General features: G+C 39.4%; 1 protein-coding gene across 4 annotated transcripts in view; it reads left to right on the top strand.

Annotated features, from left to right (window-relative positions):
- The first annotated feature begins 991 nt into the window (after nt 1-991).
- pcdh19 (protocadherin 19) overlaps nt 992-26,983 on the top strand; it is a 59,922-nt gene continuing 33,930 nt past the window's right edge. Inside the window, exons 1-2 of one of the 4 annotated variants that reach the window (XM_052574903.1) lie at nt 992-4,285; nt 7,092-7,419. In XM_052574903.1, the coding sequence (XP_052430863.1) occupies nt 2,139-4,285; nt 7,092-7,419 (2,475 nt within the window). In that variant the 5' untranslated portion in view covers nt 992-2,138. Of the gene's footprint in view, nt 4,286-7,073; nt 7,420-26,983 lie in introns of all 4 variants that reach the window. The other 3 variants (XM_052574905.1, XM_052574904.1, XM_052574902.1) reach the window with 3 other exon arrangements.

Raw genomic sequence — 26,983 nt, 5'->3', positions numbered from 1 at the left:
AGAGAGAGAGAGAGAGAGAGAGAGAGAGAGAGAGAGAGAGAGAGAGAGAGAGAGATTGATATGTTGTGATCGTCATGTGTGATGGAAATGAAAGGCAGGTCCATGAAAGATTCGCAATTAAAGCATGATCCAAACGCAAACAGTAGTGTTTATGTTGTGCTCCCATTCTTAGGCATCTATGCCATTAATATTTCTCAACACGGCTACTGCCATATTTAATCTCTAGAACTAGTGCAACACGTGAACAACATTTAATAGCTTATTAAATCTCGAACAGACAAGTCAATAAATACGTAGTCTTCTTGCCGAAATTAAACGTGTTAGGCGTATTATGACGTGAATAATATGCTACTGAGATATGACGGATCTAAAATTAGGCAGCAACATTAATATTTTTACTATCAAAGAATACAGCTGAAGGGAAACTTCTGTATGCTAGCTGCACCCAGTGGTAAAGAAAATATCTACTTAATTCATTTTGAATATATTGATTATAAATCATTAAACCCATTATTATCATTACCATATGCTAAATTAGGGTCAACTTAAATCTAGACCAAATTAAGTCGAAAGAAAAGTTTATGGAGGAAACCATGACAACAGCCGACCACTAGAGCTTATTGTCAGAGGAAACATTTAACAAAACAAATGAAACAATTAATTCACTACTTTTTTAATAGCTTATATCAATTATTTGTTTGTTTATTTATTATTATTTTTTATATCGGGAAAAATATATTACAATAACTTGGTGTTTTGTTTAAGAAGACAATTATATGTGCTGTGTGAACTGGGCGCACATATGGTTTTTTTTTTTTTCGGAAATTCCTTATAAAAAGGTTACTCTCCCAAAATCCAATAATTGGATTGACAAACTGTATGTCCACACATAACTAAAACGGATAACATGCACTGCGTTGCGAGAACTAGAGCTCGCTGGCCGAGTTCATAGCTGTAGTTTTGCCCCACCCACCAGCAAATCCAGCTCTCCAGTGTAACCTCTGATTGGCTGTGGGGACTGCGGGTCCTGAGACTGAGCGCGAGACACTGAGCTGTGCATTCGACAGTATGCGTTGAAGATGCGCGCCGTGCGTTTACCTCAGTGAGCCACATTTAAGAACTATATCAAGAACTATTTCGTTTCATCCAGAGGCTGGATATTTCAAACCGGACGCTTTTATTAGGGCGAGAAGAGCACAGCTTGCAGCAAATGCTTGATTTTTCTTCACTGATCTTCTCTCAGTGCTTTATACGGATTTAGTTTCTTTCTTTCTGGACTAAGGCCAGCTGAAATACCTTCATATAAGAAACGTATGCTTGTTGAGAGAAATCTTCAGTGGACAAGGCACCCACTTCTTGCTCGACTGGGGATATCAGTGAATTGTGGACTAGACTGATATTTAAATATTGGTTTGCCATATTGTTCCAGTTTCAAAGACTGGACTGATTCTGAAATCGGAATCTGTCGTTTCAGTTGGATATGTGCATGGACATAAATGCGGATCAAGGAGGAGACATCCTAACTTCACATCATTATATGGATTGATTGAGTATGAACAATGTTTTAAACTCAATTTCAGGCAAGTAGCTATTCGTCACGAATCATGATACCGAGAGCAAATATTTTTGAATTGGATCCTTCCTTTCATTCATTCACAAGTTGAGGACCTTCCAGCGGACATTTAGCCTACATTTTTACTGATTTTTTTTTTCTATTTCTTTTTTTCTCACTGGCTCAAAATGGTCGGTTTACATCTCGGTTACCCTGAATTACGCAAATGTTCATGTTGAAGCCATGTTTTTCTCGCACAATGTTTTCACATTCTCTATATGAAGAATCATTCACCAGGTTTCTTCGGAAGAAAAAAAATCCCCCAAAGAATAATGCAATGGGTGGCCTGATAAGATTTCGATAAAGTAAATGGAAGTTATCAACTGCGTAATCAGCAGGGTAATTCAGATGAATTTCATCGCAGACATAAACATTTTCGTTCACTTTAAAGGATGCCTACCAGACTGTGATTTTATTCCTTTGACTTATTGGGAGTTTTTTGTACATCCGACCGAACGTGCATAAGTTTAAATGTTAATAAAAAATCATGCAAATGAGCGTGTGAAGGCAGACATCAACAGGTATAATGCATTCCAAGGACATGGATTTCGTACAAATGTTTCTCTGCTTTCTCTTGTGCTGGACTGGAGTAGATGCCGTTTACAATTTGAAATACACCGTGGAAGAAGAGCTGCGTGCAGGCACAAAGATAGCCAATGTGACAGCGGACGCTAAAAATGCGGGTTTTGCACTGGGAAACCGACAGCCTTATTTGCGGGTCATCTCCAATTCCGAGCCGCGATGGGTCAATCTGAGCCCCGCCGGACTGCTCATCACAAAGCAAAAAATTGATCGGGACGCTGTTTGCCGACAGACACCGAAGTGTTTTATTTCGTTGGAGGTGATGTCAAACTCGATGGAGATCTGCGTGATTAAAATTGAGATTATCGACGTGAACGACAACGCGCCCCGCTTCCCCACCAGCCACATTGACATAGAAATCTCGGAAAACGCCGCTCCCGGTACCAGATTTCCCCTAGAGGGGGCAAGCGATCCGGACTCCGGGAGCAACGGCATTCAGACGTACACAATAACCCCTAATGATATTTTCGGTCTTGAGATTAAGACGAGGGGGGACGGGTCCAAAATCGCAGAACTTGTGGTGGAAAAGACTTTAGACAGAGAGACGCAGTCTCGGTACACGTTTGAACTCACCGCGGAGGATGGCGGAGACCCCCCAAAGTCTGGAACCGTGCAACTTAACATCAAAGTCATTGACTCGAACGATAACAACCCCATTTTCGATGAGCCAGTGTACACTGTTAACGTGCTGGAGAATTCTCCCATTAACACCTTAGTCATAGATTTAAACGCCACAGACCCAGACGAAGGAACCAATGGCGAGGTGGTCTACTCGTTCATAAACTTCGTGTCCAACCTGACCAAACAGATATTTAAAATCGACCCCAGAACAGGCGTGATAACAGTGAATGGCGTTTTGGACCACGAGGAATTGCCCGTCCACGAAATTGACGTACAAGCCAAAGATCTGGGTCCAAATTCAATCCCTGCCCATTGCAAAGTGATTGTTAATGTAATCGACATCAACGACAACGCGCCAGAAATCAAACTGTTGTCAGAAAACAGCGAGATGGTAGAGGTGAGCGAGAACGCTCCTCTCGGATATGTAATAGCTCTGGTGAGAGTCTCAGACAATGATTCCGGAGCGAATGGAAAAGTGCAGTGCAGACTGCAGGGCAATGTGCCTTTTAGACTCAACGAGTTTGAGAGCTTCTCCACCTTACTTGTTGATGGCCGTCTGGATAGGGAGCAGAGAGACACGTACAATTTAACCATTCTAGCCGAGGACAGCGGGTACCCCCCGCTTAGAAGTTCGAAATCTTTCGCAGTTAAAGTAACGGATGAAAACGACAACCCCCCGTATTTCACCAAGCCACACTATCAAGCCATGGTCCTCGAAAATAACGTCCCAGGTGCGTTTCTGCTGGCGGTGTCCGCCAGGGACCCAGACCTGGGCATGAACGGCACCGTGTCCTACGAGATCATCAAATCGGAGGTGCGGGGCATGTCTGTGGAATCTTACGTGACCGTGAACTCAAACGGCGAAATATACGGCGTTAGGGCTTTTAATCACGAAGATACGCGGACCTTTGAGTTCAAAGTCTCCGCGAAGGATGGGGGAGATCCACCTTTGACCAGCAACGCCACCGTGCGCATTGTTGTACTGGATGTAAATGACAACACACCTGTGATGACCACCCCGCCCCTGGTGAACGGCACCGCGGAGGTGTCCATTCCTAAAAACGCTGGAGTTGGTTATTTGGTTACACAAATAAAAGCCGATGATTACGATGAGGGGGAAAACGGAAGGTTAACGTATTCAATTTCAGAAGGCGACATGGCATACTTTGAAATAGACCAGATAAACGGCGAGGTGCGAACCACAAAGACGTTTGGAGAGAATGCGAAACCATCCTATCAAATAACCGTGGTGGCGCACGACCACGGCCAAACCTCTCTGTCTGCCTCTGCCTATATTGTCATTTATCTCTCTCCTGATCTCAATGCACAGGAGCAAATCGGACCCGTCAACCTGTCTCTCATTTTCATCATTGCCCTGGGCTCTATTGCAGTCATCCTGTTTGTCACAATGATCTTTGTGGCAGTCAAGTGCAAAAGGGATAACAAGGAAATCCGAACATACAACTGCAGGTACCCAAACAATTGTTGACACATCTGTTTAAAGTTAAACACAGCTAGTTCAGTGTGCGAATTATTCACAGACCTTTCAGAGGGGTAACCACAAAACGAGCTAGAATCAAGAAAAATGGCCAACCATAAAAATCGTATTGCGCTAAACACTTGCTCACGAGCATAAATTGCTTTGGCCTGAGGTGGTAACCATAGCAACAGTAGGTTACTCGAGGTCTCAATGGTATGGTCAGTATGTAATATAGGCAAAACATAAGTAGGCCTACTGTTTGTTGTATCACATTTAACATGAATAACTTATTATTATTTACATATCATGAAAACAGTAACAACAAAAAGGTTTTCTCAGTCATTTGAAGTAACTGACAGTTAGCTACAGTAGTTAGCTGCGCCAAAGAATAATTTTTGTTACGAGACAGACTAACCTCCAGTAATTGTGCCTCAACAATTACTGACAGAAATTCCCTAACATTGTTTTAGAGAAAATATTAAATTGTGGCTTAATGTAATAATGTATAGGCCTAAAAATATTGTAGTTTTTACTTGTGGATATTTCAGGCCTTACATACCTCACCAACCCTCCCATAATCCGCACCCTGGTCTAGTTATCAAGCATATTATTTTAATGAATTTAATTTTTTTTTACCATACAATGTATTTAGCATACAATGATTAAGCAATAAGGACAGAGCATGTTTGATGTGTATCTTGGCTGTGTACGCGCTGTGTCTTCAACTGTGCATGTGCTTCGGGCCTTGCCCTGCTTGTTGCAATTGCTGATAACAGAAGCAAGCATAACAGGAGATCATTACACTTGTTTATTGTGATTATTATGCATACACTATTTTAAATATTACTAAAAATATTACATATATTCACAAATTATGATGATATATATGGAGGCCCTTACATGAGCTTAAAATAAATATCATGATACTAACAAAAAATCTGATGTACTGTAATAGCATAACAAAACAAATATTTTACACCACAGGAAATGTCACAATAATTTGACATTTTTATTTGATTTGGAGTTTTCAGAGTTTCAGTTCAGCTGTCTTTATCATAATCCAGATCAAAGTGGCAGAAGGAAAACAGATCAATCTTAAATTTAATAGTTTTTTTTTTTTTTACTTTGATATTGCCATGAAAAAGTACACAAGCTTATGATAGAGTCATCTAAAAATGAAAATTAACAATTGCTTGATGTCTGATTCCTCAAACACACTCTGCATTAAGACGAGTGTTTGCATAAATTATTGGTGTAATTTTATGACCTTTAGGTCCTCTCTCAAATTTAAGCTAATCAAAATAGAAAATATTGACTTGTTGCTCAAATCTGTAGATTTCATACATGATTTGGCAACATATTATGGTTGTGATCGTAGAGGTCACTAAATCAAAAACAATAGCAAGGCCAAGGCAACCAAATATTACTGTCAACGATCACACTATCATAAAAATAATTACACTCATAAAAGGTAAATCATGCAAATGTATAGCACGGTAATAGTCTTTGACACATGGTGTGTAGTGGAGAATATTATTTTGTTAATCTACTGTAGTATGAATACTTATCAATCTGTAACATTGGCCACTGTGTTGATTTCCCTCTGCTACATTACCACTCAACATTTCCATATAAATTGCTTTTGCAAATTTAACCTGAAACCATTACCATAATTTTACCTCAAATTGTTTTTGACGTTTCTGTCTGTCTAATGCAACAGCACACGGTAAATGATCCATCTTAACAGAGACGTATGTAAGTGAACATTTTCAAGAAGGCCGCATTGTGTTCACGATGGTTAGGCATATCTACCTCGCCGTGATCGGAAGATGGTAAGAGATGGCCTGTGTTTAGATTGCTGTCGTTAACATTTATTTTCCTCTCCAGATAGAAACCTGATGGAGGCTTTCAGCTCTCCCAACAGGGGGTTAGTGAGAGTGCTTTTAGTTGCCTCCCTAAAAAGATAAGGTCCTGCACCGTTATCATTTTCCGAGCCAGAAAAAAGTAAGGAGCAGGGAGACACAGCCTGCATCCAAATGAAAAGCACAGAAAGAGGAGCTTTGTGTTGGGCAGGCAGAGCGAGCGTCCTATTAAGCCCATGCCGTACGTTAGGGCGAATGTGTGCCCTTCAGAGGACATAAAAAGAAATAAGTGTAAGATTGTTTCAGGCTATAAGATCTAATGATCCTCATGGGAAAAAGCGAGAGGGGTCAGTGGGGAATAGCTAAGACAAAGATTGTTTACTACACTGACTTTCCTTATAAACACTCAAGTTTTAGTTTAGATTGCAACCCAAGCATCATTTGGGGCAAGACCTCAGAGTTTCTCATTTACTGTGATTAGAATCAAAACCCTCAAATCAAGTTAGCAGTAGCCACAGAGCGTAGCTCAGAGAATTGAGATTCACAACCCACCTGCCAGCGGGCTTGTGTGTAACACAAGCGAAAAAAAGCAGACAAAAGCGGGCCTTACTTTGAATATTATTACTTATGCTCGCAATGACGCTTGATATCATGTGTCGCTGTGTGTGCTTCTGTGGTTTGGCATGTTTGCATTGTGTATATGTGTTTGTGACAAGTCGAGCCGCCGAGCATGGAAATGCAAACAAATGAGGGACGTCGGCTCCATTGGCGGCTGGAGGTCGCTCGAATGTGGCCGCTCTCTCTTGTGCCGCCATTGAATATGGGTCTGGCACCTCAGCCCGAGCCAGGCCAGGACCTGGCGCCGGCTGTGCATGCAGTGAGGAATGCTGAGCACTGCTTTATTGAGTCTGTTCAGTTTCTTGTACCTGCGCAGGGTGGCGGAGTACTCCTACGGCAACCAGAAGAAGTCCAGCAAGAAGAAGAAGCTGAGCAAGAACGACATCCGGCTGGTGCCACGGGACGTGGAGGAGACGGACAAGATGAATGTGGTGAGTTGCTCGTCTCTCACCTCTTCGCTCAACTACTTCGACTACCACCAGCAGACTCTGCCGCTGGGCTGCAGGCGCTCCGAGAGCACCTTCCTCAACGTGGAGAACCAGAACTCCAGGAATGCCGCACCCAACCATGGCTACCACCATACCTTCACAGGGCAGGGCCCTCAGCAGCCTGACCTCATCATCAACGGCATGCCGCTGCCTGAGGTGAGATTTGCTCCAGTCTGCTCCATCCTTCAGCCTGCCACGGCTACCAGCGGCAAGGGAGGGTGGGGTCTAGGGAAAACCATCATAGATAGCGGTTACTTTTACTGGAATTTGGGTGATTTGTGGTTGCTGTTCTTTTTTCTACAAGATAGGAAAGTGGAAATACTCTATAGTTTCTTTTAACTAAGCCTTTAATGGTTCTTACATATCCATACTTACATGCATAATTTGTCATTTTTAAAACCTAGGAAAAGGAATAGGTGTATTAAAAAAGTGAGCAAGCCATCACTGGACAGTTGCCAAAGTGGATTATTTGGCCACCTCTGTTTCTGCACTCTCTTTTGCATGCTGAGCAAAAGAGCTGCAGCCTGAACATCTGCCAAATGCACTGACCTGGCTAATCGTTAGCGCTGCATGAAATTTTAGGTGCAACCATTGAAAACAATCATTGCCGAAACAACAATTTGCACCTAAATTCTCAGTCTCCATAGGTGGCATGCAGTGGCTTGTGATGGATTTCTGAAATGAAAGGCAAAGTTGCTTTATCATGATGAAAGGGTAATCATCAGTGACATAATCAACCAGTTGGGTTGTTTTAAGACCACAGTGGCAATGACAAAGTAGGCTCTATATAAACATTTTATAATGCATCTTATTTTTTTATGATAAACATGTTTCAGATTTTGCAAGATAATGATTTATCGTTCGGAAAATTAGATGGATCATGAAAATTTTTTATTTTGTTTATTTATTTAGTACTGTCCTGATTAAGCTCTCAAAATACAATTATTCTTTACAAATTTCAGAAGAGATTCTATGAATAATAAAACAGATTATTACACAAATTATTCTTAGTTCTTATGACAGTGCAGCTTCCTCAATGAAGAGGTATTCATTGTTGTGAAGGATGATTGGTTTCACTTATTATTTATCCCTTTGGAAAATAAAATAAATGTGTACTTTGAATACAGTATACAAATACGAATTGGGTCACCATACTTGGCTGAATGTCACGTCACTCACTTTGAATAAAAGCACCAGCCAAGGGTATAAATGTAAATGTGTAAACATCTTACACAAATTATGAAGGGCAATATTAAATAATAAAGACATAACATATATTGCAAGGAGTAGGCAAACTTGTGCACTCAACTGTAGCGAGTGGTACAGCTGTTTGAATTGTCGGGTGGATTACAGCACACATAAGGAGTTTCACATCTGGCTAGATGAGATGTAAAATTCTCACTGATCCATTGATTGGCTGATCCAGCACTCTCCGTCGTTTGCAAAGCCTGTGGAAATCAATGAAACACAGTTAATAAAGCGCTAATATATTTAAGATGTCACCAGATGCTCAAAACCGTACTGGAGATATTTAGAATTTAGAATCCAACTAGTGGAGGAATATTCAGACAGAAACCATCATCTAGGTCAGACTACACAGAGGTTAAAACAAGACTTAAAGCTGCATGCTGGCTGGACAAAGGAATTACGGTGTGTAACACAAAAATGTAGTAGCTAGGCATGGTAGCGTAATCCTTTAATAAAACTACCTAAGCAGCAGGATTAAAGAACATCTATTTTTCTCAACTGATGAAAAGACAAAGAATTAACGGAGGGGGGGTGGCGTGGGCCGAATAAGCTTGTAGATTGAGTGTGGTAGTACAGTGAACTGTAATGCAAAGCTTTGTTGTTTCAATGCAGCATTAGAAGAGACAGAGAGAGAGAGAGAGAGAGAGAGAGCTAGACAGTGTATATATGCATCTTAATGTCAGATGTCTGGGCCCAGCACATTTTCCAATTTCATGTAGGCCAGTGATTGGCTTGATAAAGGTGTGGGTTTATTTGTATGCTGGTTTCATCATGCGCAGCGCTCCACCTGACATTGACAAACATCTCATTGACCACATTTCTGCACATTTTTTCACCAGAGGGCAAAGACGGGCTGAATACAGTCGGCCATATCCTTTCCACTGTGGTGTGACATTTACAAAATACAGTGGCTTCCCATTCAACATGCTGTATATGAAAGATGTTGTTCGTATAATTACACATCCATTTATGTGGGGCACAATCAAATATTGCAGCTGTTAAATGACCGATAATAGCTCTGTCATGCATTACGAGTCTGGGCTTGGAAGCGTTTGACTCTACAAGTCAGGGTTTCCCAGAGGTCTGCCGAGGACACACTGGTTGGTACACAGTTGTGATTAACCGCGCATCGCCTTGCCCTGAAATCTCAAAGCCTGAAGGCTGTTTTCCGGCATTTCATGAATCAGACATGATTTTGAGATGTGGTTTGTTTGTTTACTTTACAGTCCCAGTTGGAGTTTATACTCACAAAATGTATGTTTGGAAGAGTGCTGTGCCAATTTTTCCAGCAGGAGAAGAAATATTGCATAGTTTTAATTAAAATTACACGCTGCCGGCTTATTGATAATGAAACTAATCTGATAATCTAGATAGTGGATGCACACATCATTTCATCCTACTGATAGCATGCTTTTGAAAGGCACAGTGTGCTTTTTTTGTGAACAGCACAACAGCAGTGAAAGATACACCTTTTATCTACATCCACCAGCGAACCAGACACATAATAAGGCTGAAAACTATTGTCCAAGATTAATATTTATTTATTTAGCAGACTGTTATTGATTTACAAATAATACAGATTCCTATAATATGAGAAATTATGCAGTACAAAGAATTGCTACAAAAAAAAAAAAAAAACGTGTTAAAGATAAAAGATGAGTAGTTTTGGGGTTAAAATATACTTTTTTAAAAATCTATTTATTATTGCAGATAATAATGTATGTCAGAAATAACAGGTTCAGCAGCATAGAATATGCAACATTTACAATTCATTGACTCAGCCTCCGATACTAATGGATGTAAAATGTTTTAGAGACACCAGTTTATGTAGCTTATTAATGCTAATGTAAAGTCATTTATTAGTGCTAATGTGCTACAAAACATGCGGGATAGAGGATGAAAGATGCTTAAGACAAGAACTAATAAAAATATTTATGAAAAAATGTATTCATTTACTTATAGAATATAAAATATATAAAGTGATAACAGTAATTTGTGTTTCAAGGCTCTTGGTAAGCTCTGTGTTTATGACACTGACTCTCTGGAGATGGTTCTGTGGTGCCAGTCTCTGAGGAGCCAGACACATTTTCTTTTTCAGAAAGCCATGTGGTTAACCTGTCTTTGGTTGTCTCCAAAATAAAGTTCAGGCCATAATAGAGATGCGGCTCTCTAGCTGATTATACAAGATCAGTAGCGATTCTTGCAGCATAAGCGTACATGACAGCCTGCTTAAACTAAAATGAGGCTTCGTTCCACCTGTGTCACTGGTAATAAGCTAAAATTCTACCAAGTATCGATCTGCTTGGAGAAAGCGTCCTGCTACTTTATGAGAATGTTAGAATTCTAATTTAGGAGAATGTAGTAAAAAAAAAAAGAAGTTGTTATTTTGCTATTTGTATTTTCTGTCAGAGAAAAACCCTCTCCAGTTTTGGAACAATAATTTAAGCACTGCTCGTCCAGATGCCAGCATTCTGTTACCGAAGAAATTAGCTTTTAAATCCCAATGCTAGCATATGGTACTTAGAAACAGTTTAATATTTGAGATCAGCCTGTCAATAAGGATCTGTATATTTGATTAGTTTAATCTCTTATGTACCACAGTGATACAGACATATAAACATGAGAGTAGACCTTTTTATTATAATGAAGTAAAGCTATGTGTAGATGTTATGTAGCCCTGTTCTCCAGGGTGTCAAACTAATCTGTAGCATATCCATCATGCACTTATAGCTTGACAATAAGGCTTCTCTGCATGAGACACATTTCCATGTCACTTTGTGTATAGAAAGCAAAGTCATGCCACGCAAACATACACATTCGCTTCATATGCTGCCAATCATTTCAGCCACTTAGGGCTATGTCTAATGTTTAGACTCCATTTCTGAAGAGTGGCTGTTGAATACATTAGCCCTTATTAATGTAATTAAACCTTTGTTGGTGAGCTTTTTGTTTACCAAACCCTCAGATTTGCCAGAGCTACATTATCTGTTGTTTGCATACCACTTGTTGCAGTTATCATTTTTTCCCCATGTTTGCCCCGTAGTCCTAAAACGGCACGCAAGAATTTTAATTCCTTCTCCATCATTCGTTGTTTTGTAGCACAAAATAGCTTTTTAAAAACCATTTGTTTCACCTATCAGGTCAGGGTTTTAAAAAATGGTTTGACTTAGCTGAACTGCTGGGTTTTTGAGTTTCTCTGACTTTCGTCAGACTGAGCCAATTAATCATTCTAAATCCCATACACGATAAGGTAAAGGCCACAGCATGCTGCCTCCCTGAAGGGCTTTCAGAAAGCTTCACTGAACTGGGCTTGCTCTGATGAAGAACTTGGATTTAGCCACTTTCAGTTAGGTGGGGAATTAATAAACAGAAAGAAAGAAAATAAAAAAGAAGTTCAGAAAAACAACACAGACTGCCAACTACACCTAAACTTGTAATATTTTTATTAACTTGAGCTTTCCCGTTCTTTCTTTTATATTATGTGCCAAAGAGCAAAATAGACAGTTCGTGAGATAGAGCAGGAAGAAAAAAGGATAAGGAAGTGAGAGATACGCCTTATCTCAAGTACCTTGTGATGCGTTCTGATTGGATTCTGGCAGATGAAGATGGGAGTTTTCAAAGAAGGTTATATTTGTAAGCCACAGACTCTGCTGGCATTCTGCCTTCAAGAGTCGCCTACTAACAGGAACATTTCCCGATCTAATAAAAGGGCCACAGTTCCATTATAGTACGAATGTTCAATCGTTTGCTGAACTCTGACGTTCAAGTGAGACATTATTAGAGCAATATAGTCGAGCAAACTCATTCTCTTTAAACTGTTTTACTGTAGGCTGCAGATGAGGCATTCCGAGCCTCATCTATAATGAGAAAAAACCCTAATGTTATCTTTGTGGCTCCAGTCATGAGCAGACATAAGCGCGTCAGAATGCCCAACTTTCATATAACGTCCACTTTCAAATTATTTAAGACAAAATAAGACAACGTATTATCACCAGTTAGGAAGAGAGGCCGTAATAAGAAAACATTTATTTTATATTTAAATTAAATAATGCTACGCATTTTTGTATATACTGGTGCAGTAAAACCTTAGAATCCAAATTTTAGGATAAGGTATCTCTATTAAATATTTTACAGTACCTGAAAATATAAAGTAATTCCATCACATTTAGATTAGTTATCCTTTAAAAAACATCAGAAGAAATGACTAAAAATTATTAAATAAATCAATTAATGAATGAAAGAAAGTGAGAGAGTGAGTGAGCAAGAGGGAGTGCATTTTTTTAAAAAAAAGTATGTTTATTGATTATCTGGAGTGGTTATAAAAGCATATTTTATAGTTTTTTTTTTCAGTGTTTCTCAAACAATTCTATTCATTCTTTGTACATGACTGAATTGTTATTATATATATTAAGATCCTGTATACATTCATGTTTGGACTTTTGAAATTAGCTTTGCAGGTTTACTTAAAAAAAATAATAAAAAAAAACAGTTGGAAGAGAACAGAATCTTTTTCACACTCTTGCAAAGTAACACATAATGTGTGATATCACTTAGATCAGGGCGACAAGATGGAACCTGTGAAAAGGACTTCTGATGGAAAAGTAGCTGGCCAGATACAGATACAGTTGAGACCCACAAGAGAGGAAAATAACTTTATAAATGATTTTCTCTCTCTCTTAGCCTCATCTCTCATTAACACAGATTTAGCTGCCAGCACTGAAAATGCCTGTGGTTAAATTAATAGGATAGGAAAGGTCGGCCTACATTCTCTAACACAAGGCATTGCCACAGGGAATGACGAACAGGCAACTTTCTACATGAGTTTTCAGAATACTAGTGTAGTGAATGCTAGACCAATGTGCAATATTCCCAGTTACATCTGTAGCACAATGAACTGTGACAAACCATGTAGAAAGTTGTATGTGTATGTGGATTGTCCTGAGCGAATAAAGAAAAGAAAATACGAAAAAAAATCCTAGTGGGTGAAATTCAAACTGGTGGGTTGTATGTGTTTGTACAAACTATCAGATTTGTGTGAGCAGATGTCCTTCCAAATATTTTTATACCTACTTGCCAATTAAACTATCAGGGGATCTGCACATGGATAGACCTTTTAGGGAAATTGAATATCTATTTAACTCTCTGTTTTTCACGTTCAGTAATTTGCATCACAGTTTAAACTGTGTTGTCTGAATATAGTGGGAGGCTATAAATATGCATAAGTACAGAGGTGGAACGTGCTTTTATAGAACATAGGGCTGGGGATCGATTCAGATGTCTCCATTTGATTCGATATCAATTAACAAGCTCTCAATTTGAATCTCGACTTTATTTTTATTTTTTTTATTACATTCAGTAAATATAGGTTTAATACAAATGCTTTTGATGTTACAAATGGTGAATTTATAAAAAGAAATTAAGAGCCACAGGCCTGTATTTTAAACTTTTTTTTTTTGGTACAGGTTTTTTTTAAACAATAATAGGGCCATATAAAATGTTCCTATTAATTTTTCTGGTAATCAGATGAAGGCATAAAACAATTGAATTTATCCTAATCAAATGAAAAGCCCTTTTATTTTTTGGCAAACAAAGTACTGCACAACAGAGGTTTACTGTTAAAATTAAAATGAAAACAAATGTGATTATTCCTTTAAGAATAAATATTTATTAATAATAATAAGTATTATTAATAGTAGTAGTAGCATTGTTTTATATCTTAAGACTGCTAAATAGTAATATATTTTGACAGTTCCTTCATTTTAAAATTAAACTTTTATTTTGACGGGTTGCCATGTGGAACTTGCAGCAGCTGTGTATGTGATATGACGGTAGTTTTGTCAGATTAAACGGTAAAATGCTAATGAAGTGACTGGAGCTGATATTCATGTATTAATAACAGCAGAGTGAGACGACAGAGGCTGAAAACACCACAAGCGTGGTCTGCACTTTACTAAACAAAACAGTGCATTGCACCATCCGCCATTCATTCATTCATTCATTGCAGAAATTATGCCGCCTTTATGCGTGATATCAAATACTTCTGCAGATTTGTAGTATTATTATAGAATTTTACCTTAGCATTGCAAATCACGCATATTGCCTTGTTCTTGGTTCTTGTCAACAGTATTTCCGTCACGATTAGTACTGAATGAGTGACAGGCTTTCTGTTGTAACATTGCGCAAGGTAAATAAGAGGGTGACATTTAGTGGAGAAGACTAATGAAAAGATTCACATTAATCAGATCTTCTTTTAAATGTTTCCTGAAATAACTACTGGAAAAGATCGATTCATGGCTTTTGAGAATCGATATCAAATCGACGGCATTTAAAAAAATGATGAATCTACTTTTTTTTTTTTTTTGCCCTAAACATGTTCCTTAGATAGTAAAAACACAAAATGTAGTGTATTCATTTGTATTTAACCATCAATTGATGGCTAGTTACTCTGGGTGTTTACAGGATGTTCCCTAACCCCAGTAGTAAAAAAAAATCAGAAGGTATTGGACATTCTTGTGGCATTATGACAAGAAAAGAAAGAACAGCCATTATATATATTGTTTTCCAAGCTATAATCTCAGACAAACACAGAGTGACCTTTTGAAGGGGCCGAACTGGATTTGTTTTTCTACGTTTCTTTTCACTTTAAATTGATCTTTCAGTACCAGGGACTGCATGCATTATCATAAATTGGATAAATGAAAAATTAAAGTTAAAAATGAAAGTTTACCATAACACCTCCTAGCTCTTTTATCTCCAAAGTTTTATACAAAAGCCTGGCGCAGTTTGTTAGAATGTGTGATATTGCTTTTTCAGTTGGTTTTTGCTCCTTTATTTTCACAGATTATTATCAGAACATGTAATTGTTTACGTATTGATCTGCGCTTGCCTCACTTTTCAGCGTCTAATACAAACTTCTGATGTATTGAGTCAATTACATATCAAGAACTCCTCCTTATTACTTGCCTCTGCTTTTCTTCCATTTATGAAAGGAAAAAAAAAGTCTCTCTTGAGAGAAATTGCATCATATATCTGCTGAGATTAATTTCCGCATTCACTGGGTTTACAAGAACAAGAATAACCAGCCCCTTTGTGGGTCTATTGGCAACTTGGTTATTTGTCTTGGTAGGCAGGGAGGGTGTGCTGAGTGTGTGGTGAGGTGGCTTAATGAACAGCAAGATTGTTGGCAGGCAGGCACGTATAGCTGTAGCACTGAGAAAACAGCAGGCCAACATAATTGTGCATTGTTCAGCCATAGAACAGGAGGCAGAGCATGTAATGAGCTGTAGCACCCGCTCACGTCTTTCCTAATGGGCTATGACCAGGTTCATCCTTCCAGGGGCCTTAGCCACTCCAATCATTGCTTTCGCCCATTCCCCCTCGACTTTCTTTTTCAAAGACCCCAGTATCCCCATCTTCCTTGCACTCACTTCTGGCTGTTCTTTGTCTGGTTTTCTTGATAGAAATAAACTCATATAGGTTTGGAATGACATGAGAGCGAGTAAATAAAAGCGTTGATATGGGCCAATGAGAATCTTGGAAACAAAGTTGAAGTTTAGTAAGAAATATGTTGATGTTATTTGTAAGATGCTGTGAGATTTTTCCTCTGGCTTGTTTGCATTTTGATTGCTCAAACCTCCTGCATAAATGGGATTCCAGTAGGCCTACTTCACAGATTTTTCTTTTTTTTTTTTTCTTTTACCTGAAACCCTCAGATACGCAGAGCCAAAAGCGCTTGAAAACCTAACAGACCAAAATAAACATCAGCTAGTGAAAAGCCCCTGAAATTGAATGTCTATAATTCAATACAAAATGCAAAAAGATTTTAAGCCACCCTTTTTTCAGAGCCCACTCCGCAAGGCACAAAAGGAAGTTTGCTTTGACTCCCTCGTCACGTCCAGCGTTTGATGTCCTGCAGCCAGAGAGCCAAAGTTAATGAATGAGATCGGTGTGTTCTGATTTGCTGCTCTGTTTCTGGGCACTGTGCTCTCAGCAGGGGCTGCAGCCTCTCTAACCACATTCTGACAAGACAGCTGCTCTGAAAAAGAAAACGATGAAGAATGTGAGCGAACATCAGATTGGAGTCGCACGTGGTTAAGGAGTCTTGCTCCATGACTGTAATGATACAGATTTAATTTGTCCTTGGGGGTGCAGGTCACTCCAAAGACGTGCGTTCAGCGGGCTAAACTTTTGAGATGTCGTTAGCCTAAAGCAAACTGACAGAGCCCGTTATAGTGACAAAAAGCCACAAAAAACACCCCCCGAATGCACGAGTTGATCTGTCACAAATATCACTGGAGGGGGTGGTGTGCGGAGGGGTGTTATTCTCTGTTGGTCTCTTGTTTATTATGTCTTGGGTGTTTCATATAACAAATGGAGAGAGACAGTTTTCTCTCAGGGGTTCTTAGCTTCTCCCCACAGAGCGTGATTAATTGTTATTGTGGTCTATTTTTATGTCGAGTCCTGAAATACGAAGGTGCAAGAGAGGTAGCTTGACAATGTAGCTCGGGGCTCCCGCTGACAGTGTTTGCTTTATGGTATTTTCATATTTTATGGCCCCTGCTGATTTAGTTACTTCAAAACATTGCTCGCCATTAGACAGAACACAGGTTCTTGCGAGCCCTTCCTTCCATCGATAGCCCTGCGGTCCTGCGCATGTTTTATAGACGTGCTATTGCACCGTCGACAAGCACGGCTGACAGATTAGGGGACATCGGAGAGACTCTCAGGACTCTGTTTCATCTGTTCATGTCTTAATAATGATTACATCGACAGGCTTAAGACCAGATTTGACCTTCTTGTGTCCGAGACAACTCACCCTGGTTTACAAGGTTTGGCTTCTAGAATGACCAGGCTGCCAGGTTGGAGAATTTGAGACCATGGGCAGGCAACCTCTTACATATAGTAGAGAGATGTTACCTGGGTGCTGCTTACAGGGCTGGATAGGGAAAGAGAGAGAGACAGGGAGTGTTTCTAATTATAACACTCCAGTCACAGTGCTGTGGTGGGCTGTAGCTTGCATGAGCAACCGCAGAAAGCTGACTTTTGGTTTAATTTGGAAGACTAGCAATAATCCAGGCTAAATCTCTTAAAGCTGCAGCTTCCCCTCTGTCGGATTAAGGGGCAGTCTTAAAAGGATAAGAGCTGCTTATCAGTGCTTCCCTCAACACTTCCTAGTGACTTTCAAAAAGGTGTATATATGAAACTGGTTCCAGTCAGATAATGTGGCCATTTATTAGCGATTATGTGTCACCCAGAATACGTAGACATGAAAGCTGAAACTACTGAGATCATGTAATATCGGTGTGAATGAGTAAAACAAGTGGTAGCGAGCTAATAAATCATAAGGCAGGAAAACAGTATGCTAGGAAGCTTAAAACCGTTTTCTGTTAAACAACAGATTTGTTTGAAACTCTTAAATTTCCTCTAAATATAAATCCTTTTCCATTGGTCACGTATAATCTCCGCCTTAGACGTCATGCCCACAGACCATTGGCTGAACCTCTGATGCATACGGCACACAAAAGTGGAAATATTGGATTGGTTGAATTATACAGGATTTCCGGGAGACACGTGTGTCGCATTCTTTAACGTTCTTTAAAAGATGCTGTGGCGCCAAACTCCTCTCATGAAAGAAGAAAGCCGTCATGTTTAAAACTCACTAAAGTATATGTGAAATATTTAAAGTTCGCAGCACATGAGTTTATTTTAACAGAGTTTTATTGTGGCGACATTTCCACGCCGAAAACAAACTGTGATTGGTTGTTTGGCATGACGGGCAAATGGCCTCATGGGCAGGCCTTGGACAAAGAAAGTTGCCATGGATTCCAGACCTTCAGCCGTCAGTATTTTATTCTTTGTATAATCTAGCCTCAGTAGGACGTTTTATCTCTTTGTTACTATTTAGACAACATATATTTTACTATATCACATTCTTAAAAGGATAACCATTTTTAGTTTACCTTCATGTTGTTCCAAAGCTTTATGACTTTCTTTCTTCTCTGAAAAACAAAAATCTGTCACCCTTTTAGCACATTTAAAACACAAACCGTTGACCAAAATGATGTACAATTAAACAAATAATACTTCACTAGTATAGTTTCAAAAGCTACATCTACACCATCTACAGTGAAGTGATTTGAATTTTTTAGAATGTTTTATTCCTCTAAAACTAAATCAATGGACCTAATTTATCTAATTTATGGACCAAAAGCAATTTGAGTCCAAATGAGTCCCTTTAACTACCCTAAAAAATAAAGTCTGTTAATTTTATTATAGATATACATTTATCTCAGTTTTTCATTAAACCCACATTTTCATTTCTAAATACTAAGGCAACACAATAAAGCCCTGAAAGGTGTGTTTTGGAATACAGAGGTTTTGTAAAATAATCCTTTTCATAAACCCAGACACAACTGTTTTGCTATGCCTTTATTTATTTCTTATTTATTTATTTTATTCAAGGGAATGGACTGACAAGTGAATTGACAGGACTGCATATGTACACCCTTTCAGTTTTCACTTTGAATACAATTCTTATTCGGAATGATGGCAAGATGGCTGGAAGTTTTATTTACCCGCTTGATGTAACACCGCAAAGCAAACATTTGTAAAGTGGATAACTCTTAGATCTGGAAGGAAGTTGGTGAACAAAGGCTGCGGTTGTCATTACTTGAATTATTTATCTTCTTTTTTTCTTTTTCTCTTTTTTTTATTTCACAGCAGTGAGGCACAGAGCAAAATGCGAATGCATCCAAAATGAGCCTGTTTGTTTAAAGCGCTGTTAATGAAGTGTTACTTTTTTCTTTTTTGTTTTTGCCTGTCTCACTGTGAGGGCTGCTAGGGCAACAAGCACTAATGCAGCACGTCAGGATACGTGTTGTTTGAAATTGCATGAAAGCGAGAAGCTGCCATGTGTCTCACGGGGGTAAAGAGCGAGAGAAATAGGACTCCGCAGGGGCAGAGGCAGAGAGAGCACAACCTTTTTTGGTCTAGAAAGCGAGTATCCAGTGGGGAGAGAATCTCTCAGGGAGCAATGCAAAAATAGAGGTGCGTGTGTGTAGATTCTTGTTTACAAGGTGACACCTTTTTAACCTCCTATTAACTGCATGCTCCTGAGAGCATCTGTTCTCCACTGGGAGAGGGACGTCACTTGATTCTTTCCCTCTGAATTCACCTTAAAGTTACTTTTTTTTCTGGGTGTTATTAACAAAGAATCCAGCCGTACTAACCGATGTGTACAGGTTTTCATGAGAACACCTATCAATGTACAAGAAATTCATATGGTCAGAAATCACTACGTATTGGTTTTGTATGAACAAAAGGAGAGATAAATGTTCTCTCTCTCTGTCTTTAGACTCGATAGTCTCACTGTATTGTTTAAGCTGACCTCGGCTCGAGTCTAACTAATGATCTCTATTAAAGTGGGCCTGTTAACCAGGACAGTAATTATGTCGCATTTATCTGAGGGGCTGTTTGCCAGTCTTGGCAGGTTTGTCAAGCCACACTCCCAGTATGGGAACTATGATGCTAGACAGTTGATTGTGATAATTATAATGAGAACAATAGAGAGAATAACAAGGATTCTACTCATTAAAAGGAAAAATCAGCTTCACTTAGCATATTAGTGCAGTTTGTTGGCATAACTGGACAAAACTTGAATGGTTTTGTGGAGTGTTTTTAAATAAGAGATGGACTTTGAAGACAAATACAGTCAAAGAATGAAACAGCATATTTTGTGTCAATAATTACCTGAGCGTAAACTACTAAAATCTCCATCAAATTCCCCCGTAGATGTTACAACTCCATTTTAAAACTCTCAATTTCAAAAAATGTCTTAAATTGCTTATTAACCTACAGCATGGGACCCCAGGTGTCAGATCTCCTCTGTTTCTGCTAATCAGGGGAAGTGCTATTTTTCAAAGCTTGAACTGAACAAAATTGGAGCTGTTGGAGAACTCTTAGGTTGGCATTATTCTCGTGTAATGAGTGTAAGAGAGCCCAATTATTCCACTTGCCATCAAAACAGAGGAAGATTAACTCTTCTCCACTTTGACACTCTCCAGCAGTACTATCTTTTTATAGATGTTCACACTCTTGATCTGTCTATGCTGCACTGATGTTATTTGTTTCTTAAGGTTTTTTTTTTTTTTTTTTTTGACACAACCTCTGCGTGTGCACAAGTGTGTGGCTTTCCTGTGCTTTTTTTAGTGCTCAATAGCTTTATCAATAAGCTTTATCTGCCACCTGAACAAAAACATAAAGAGAATCCTGCAGCTCCTCATGCAGAATGGCTATGACTTGTCATCCTTCTCTGGAGAGTGGCATTAAAATGCTAAATTAGAGATACAGCCACGCTGCGCATATGGAGGGGGAACATTTTTGCCCAAGCTTAGCTTGAATCCCAGTTAAGTGTTGGGTTTTGAAGCTTAAATTGTCCAACTGCAGAGGGATTTCACCACTTTGCTTTTGAAAAAATGTCTTGTAGATTAAATGGAAAGGCCACAGCCGGAGCCCTCTGAATAAATAAAAAGAGTCCAGCTCTATAGGATATCACATTTTCTATCAGCCTGCACAAAACGGAATTGGCTGCTAATCAGGAGGAGCCGAATAACAAGAGATTAATAAAATGACTCACCACAAACACAAACGTGCACAATCTGAATCTGAACAGTCACACAGACAAGCTTTAGATATGTTGGGTTCTCAAAATACATAGACGCACACCCACATAAACCTAGACGGCTTTGATAAGAGACAATTACCACGCATCCTTTACGGTGCAAGCCAAATGATTTCAGCTCTTTATTTCGAGGAAGTCATGGTGAAGATAGTTTAACTACAGTAGCTTAATGCCCAAATACAAGTGATCTTTATCTCTTTATCAGCAGGAATGCAGATGTTTGAACACATAAGGGGTGATGCTCTGGGCCGTATGCTGTTGTTTTCTGTTTTTTTTTTTGTCCACGGCCCCTTTGCCATCCTCCCCCCAAACCTGTTTGGGTCTAAAGACAGTCTAATACAAATTAAATTAAAGAAAGTCTGCACAGATAATCCTGGTGTGTTTCAGCTGCTGTGGCCGCGTGGGGTCAAGCCCCGCAGCATCTGGCCCTCCTCGCCACAAGCTGCTCTGCTCTCTCTGGGAGCTGGAGCAGAGCAACACCCCTACTGGCCCACTTAGGAGTGTGTGTGTACACGTGGTTGGGCCCAGGATGTGGGAATGTAAAACAAGGGTGTGAGCCTGTCAGCTCACATGTAAAGTGTCTCGCTGCAAATGTAGGTTTATTTGTTTGTACAGTGTTAAAGGAGTGTAGGGAAAGGGTGTTAAATAAGTGTCGCGATACAGTGGGGAGGAGGTTTTGAAGCAAATTGCTAATTGAAAATCCGAAGAAATGCATGCTCGAATTAGCCCCATATCTGCTGCCAGTCCCTCGTGTAACGAGAGGGGACGTTGTTGTGCGATGGTGATAGCAGACTGTCAGCACCCTGATTAACATCTGCTCATCGCTCTACAGATGAGCCACTGATGTGTGGCGAGGTAAAGCATCGCTCTCGATCTGATGCTGACAGCTGCTGAAAAAGGCCATTTCAAATATTAGAAGCAGATGTGTCTGGCGTGGCTAAATCTGAGCGCTAACTACTCTTACAGTATTGCATCATGAATTGTGCTGATTGGGTCAAGCTTGTTATGATTACAGTGGAGTTTTTATCCGCCCATCTGTCTGTTAGGGCATCACGGGACCGTCCAGCCACTACTACATCTGTCGTCCAGTAGCGCGCAGTAAGGTAGAAATGTGCAAAAGGGCATAAACTGCAACAGGCAGCATTTAGAGAGGTTGTTGCATTTGTGTTATTTATTTATTTATTTAATACTAGAAAAACGGAAAAAAAAACAACAACAACATTGTAATGATGTTGTCCTTAATAATGCTAGTAATAATAAAAATAAAAATGCATTTATACATATCTATATTTTTTATTTTAATTATACAAAATACATATTTAAAAGGTTAAAACATTATGCATTATATGAACTAAGAACTAAGACTCTAAAAAGCATTTAAGTAAAAACAAAGCTGCACAACCTGCATTGGTTCATTTAACGATAGATGAAAAATCCTTATGATTATTAGATACTGGAGAGATAGAGAAGCTTGAGTCTTTCTAAGTGTCTAGACTGTGTGCTAACAGCTACATCATACCTGTGGAGCCTGGGATCCGAAGCCAAGAATTCGGTAAACATTGTTTGTTTGAATAAGTGGGGAAGGTTGGAAGGATTAGCAAAAGATGATGAAGTTCCGTCTGCACCCTACCGCACCGCTTCCTGTTTGCACATTGCATCACATTGCATCTCCACGCACGCCTTCTCATCTGTAAAGGATGTCAATAAGGAGATGTCAATAAGGAGGCTGGCTCAATCCATCTTAGAGAAGGGGGAAGAGAGAGATAAAAAGACACAGTGAGAAAGAGAAAGTGCACTTGAGGCAGAGACAGACAGTCAGTATATCCGGGGAGACTAAGAGTCTGTAATGAGTTGCTGCAAATTTCCATCCACAGGAGAAAAAAAATAAGCCTGGAAAGATGCTTTTGTGCCTTGTCATTGTGAAGAGAGATGCCGTGCTATCAGCGGGGGAGGCGAATGGACTGAAAATGTAGGGGGGTGGGGGTGTTGGACCGTCTGTTAGACATCTCAGTACGCTGACAGATATTTGGGAGAACATACCCTGAGATACTATGTCATTATTTTGGATCAAAGTGTCAGGCGGATATATGATTTACACTCATAACAAAAGCAGCATCCACAATGGATGAGTCGGCACTCCCTGCTGGAGCCCAGTGCTGGATATTACACTGATGTAAAGGTGTTCACATCGCTCATCTCCACTCACGCCCGCCGAATGAGTCTCTGTGTGTATTAGTGAGTGTGTCTGTGTGGGAGAGAGAAACAGAAAGATGCATGACTATGGTGTAAAATGGCTCAATGGTGCTCATCCTGAGCTGTGAATATAACAGGCGAAGCACTCACTCTCTTCATGTTCAAAAGTGCAGCTAGAGTTCTTTGGCATCCATCTATCTTTCTTTCATTCTATCTATAATGAGCAAACCTGTAATTTTAAGAATGAGCTAATTTAGCATCATAAAAAATGCTAGATGTAACAAACAATGCCATTTAAGGATTTAAATGAAAAATAGTGCGGTCAAACGATTAAAAACGTTTACATACTATATGTAGGCTATGTGTGCTGTGTATATTTATTGTGTAGGTTATGTTTATATATGAAATATATTTATTTATACACATATATTGTGCAAACAAAAACGTTTATGTTGTATGCGATTAATCGCGATTAATCATTTGATAACACTAATTAAAAGCTAGGTTAATCATTTGAAAATGACTTTATATTACGAATTTATGATATATATATATATTTTTTTACACAAACCATTCAAAAGTTTGGGGTCAGAAATCAACGCTATCTATTCTCATTCAGCAGGGATACAATAAATTGATCAAAACAGTGACAGCAAAGGCTTTCTATTCATCAAAGAATTCTAAAAGAAATATATAGATATATATTAAGCAGCTGTTTTGCTGTAAGAAAACAAAGACTCTAACTGAATAACCTGTGCGTGTCACATCCATTTATCTAAAAGCTAGCGAAACAGCACAGGTTTGTATATACTGCTGTTATCTTGCATCAAGAAGACTCTCCTATTCCATCCCAGGTGAGGCCAGGTGGATATGAGGAGCCGCTTGAATGAAAGGAGTGAATGTCGTTAAGCCCAGGCATTTGAATTAGAATAACATCCCACTGGACTGACTTCTGCTAGTTGCAGCCATTTGAGTTTCATTAGTTTCTATGGCTAAATTGTCCTTTGAAAATGAAATGCGATAGTCAAGTCCCCCCACCCACGCACTACCACAATCACACACTCACACATACACCTTCTATTATGACCAGTCTGCTTCCTGTAAAACATCCAAGCAGATTGTGAATCTATGAAACGCACACACAGACACACACTGCGGGTTGAGAAGGATATCATAACGTCGAAAGAACTATTTATAGTGGACAGAGTATCTGATCAATTCCCAAACACCACAGGCCAACAACAACCCAAGTCTTCTTGTAAAAGAGAAATTACATACACATAGTACAGTAGATCAGAGAGTAGTGTCACATCAGGAATCCGGCCTTACATTAGCAAACAACACAAGAGTACGACACTCGCTGAAATGCAGATATGCATGGTAGGAAAGGTTATTTAAATCTTATCATCATGCTAAAAGGCAGAGTTCTGACATATGATGACTGTATGAATTATTAACATAGTTGCTATTAATGTATGCATAATTAATCACACACAAAATGAATGAAGCTAATAGTCCTTAGGATATGTAGATTGAGTCTTCTACAGGATCAAATAGAAGGACATTTTCTTTCTCCCTTCTCGATTAACGGTGCAGCTGTTGATCTGGGAAAGACCCGTTCCTGCTTTCGTTGTTTATGAGAGCTTTGTGATTGTTTTCTTAAAGGAAATATATCTGCTACAGTTCGCAGGAAAAGCAACTCTGAATGAATGAGGTAGGGAAGCGTATTGTTTTCTCATTTGTAACACACTGTTTTGTCCCCACGGAGCACTGCTTTAGTTAGTTGAATAATGCGAAGAAGGGTATACAGATGTAACTGCAGGATGTCGACTTAAAAATTATTCCTTTACCTATTTTTTTTACAATTGTTTTTGGAAAAAACAAATCACTTTGGACCAACTAAGTAGAAAAAAAAAAAAAAACAGCCAGTTTTTAAAGCTCCAAAAGCGTTTACCCTTGAAAATGGTTCCCTTTCATAATAAGATGGATTTGAAACGGGCCAAATTGAGTTGAGTGTGAATTGACAGGTGATGAAGTGGAATGATCTCGAGGATATGGCAGCTTATTTGTCACATGGGCTCCCGTAGCGATTGATTCGTTATAATTTGTGTTTGTAGGTAGCCGGCCGCTATTAAACGTCAACAAGTCCTCATATTCATCACGGCTCCTGCCGAAGAGGCAGAAATAGAAAACGTAATCTCATCCCGATGCCAGGGCGAGCCTGAGGCACTCCTTCACCTCCATTTATACCGTCGAGCCTCCCTGAGGGCTCACACGGTCTGTACGAGAAGGGGGGGGGGATCTATAAACTAGCAGATGGCAGAGGATCTATGGGAAATTCTATAATCAGGGGTTGGCAACCTAACACCGGGCTAAGGAGCGCCATGTTTCTCTGAGCTGGGGAAGGAAGGATAAATCCACTCCTACCAGGTGTGGAGATGACTCCGCGGTGGTCCGTCCCTGTCGTCATGGGTGCCATGCAGTTTAGAGATGCCATAGATCCACCAAAGAGATGGTGTAGTGAAAAGGGAAGGCTTTGAGAAGGTAGGAGACAAAAAAACAATGGAAATAAAAGTAAAGGAAGTCATGCATGTCGTAGAAAGAAGAAAGGGAAAGTATGTGATGTCTGTGAAGAGCGACTCCATGTTGAGATTGGCTTTCAGTGTGCTGGTGGGTGTGAGACTCCCCTGCTCCATTCACGCAGTCAAACGGTAAACACATAATTTCTATGCAGCCTCACTGCAGCACTACATTTGTAGACATATAGACATCTCCTAAGCCTCCGTGGAAAATGCCACCCTTGCTACAGGCTCATTTCTGCTGCTATCACTAAGCCCTGCTCAACAAAGCCTGTCTCCAGGTTTTTTTTTTTTTTTTTTTTGGTTAATGAGAAAATAGCTATGCGCTACCTGCCTTTGCCTCATGATAACCTCTCTTCAGTAAGCTCCTTGTGGACGGAGGTAAATAAACAACAGGACTCATTATGAGTACCAATTTCCTCCCAGCACTCTGGGGACTGTGTAAATAAGCCTTAAGATGACTGAAGATTCAGCTTCCAAATAACACCGAGTACAGATCTGCTGTTAAATTGAGTAAATGGAATGGTTTTATTTTAATTGAGGTCCTTCATATTGCTTTTCTTTTAGTTCATGTAATACATATTGCTTTTTTTTTTTTTTAAATAATATGTGTTTAGCCACAGCATTTGAATTCAGAGGAAGTGCAGTGAGAATATGCTTTTCTGCCTCTGACTGTGACATATTAGGATCATTTGGACTTTAGTGGAGATAGAAGAAAAAGGAGACTCGCTTGATCTTCAAGACACATATTTTTTTTTGTTCCCAACCACTCCCTAAAATGAAAAAAGAAACTGCTTCAAGCCTTAATTCAACTATTTTTGTTTCCTGAAATCAGATTTAACAGGCATTTTTTCTGCGGTTGTAAAAACAAGGGTACAGTCTGATAATTATTAATTGCTGTTATAGTGTGCAGTTTGAATTACTGCATAATTTGAATGTGAAAATTCAGGTACAGGCTGTTGTATAATCTCAGAAGAGACAATGTATAATTTGCAGCGGAGGTGTGACAAGTGTTTTTTTT

Source organism: Carassius gibelio, chromosome B14, assembly GCF_023724105.1.
Source record: "Carassius gibelio isolate Cgi1373 ecotype wild population from Czech Republic chromosome B14, carGib1.2-hapl.c, whole genome shotgun sequence".
NCBI lineage: Eukaryota > Metazoa > Chordata > Actinopteri > Cypriniformes > Cyprinidae > Carassius > Carassius gibelio.
Note: the sequence above shows the minus strand (reverse complement) of the source record. Positions and strands in the feature narration are given on the sequence as shown.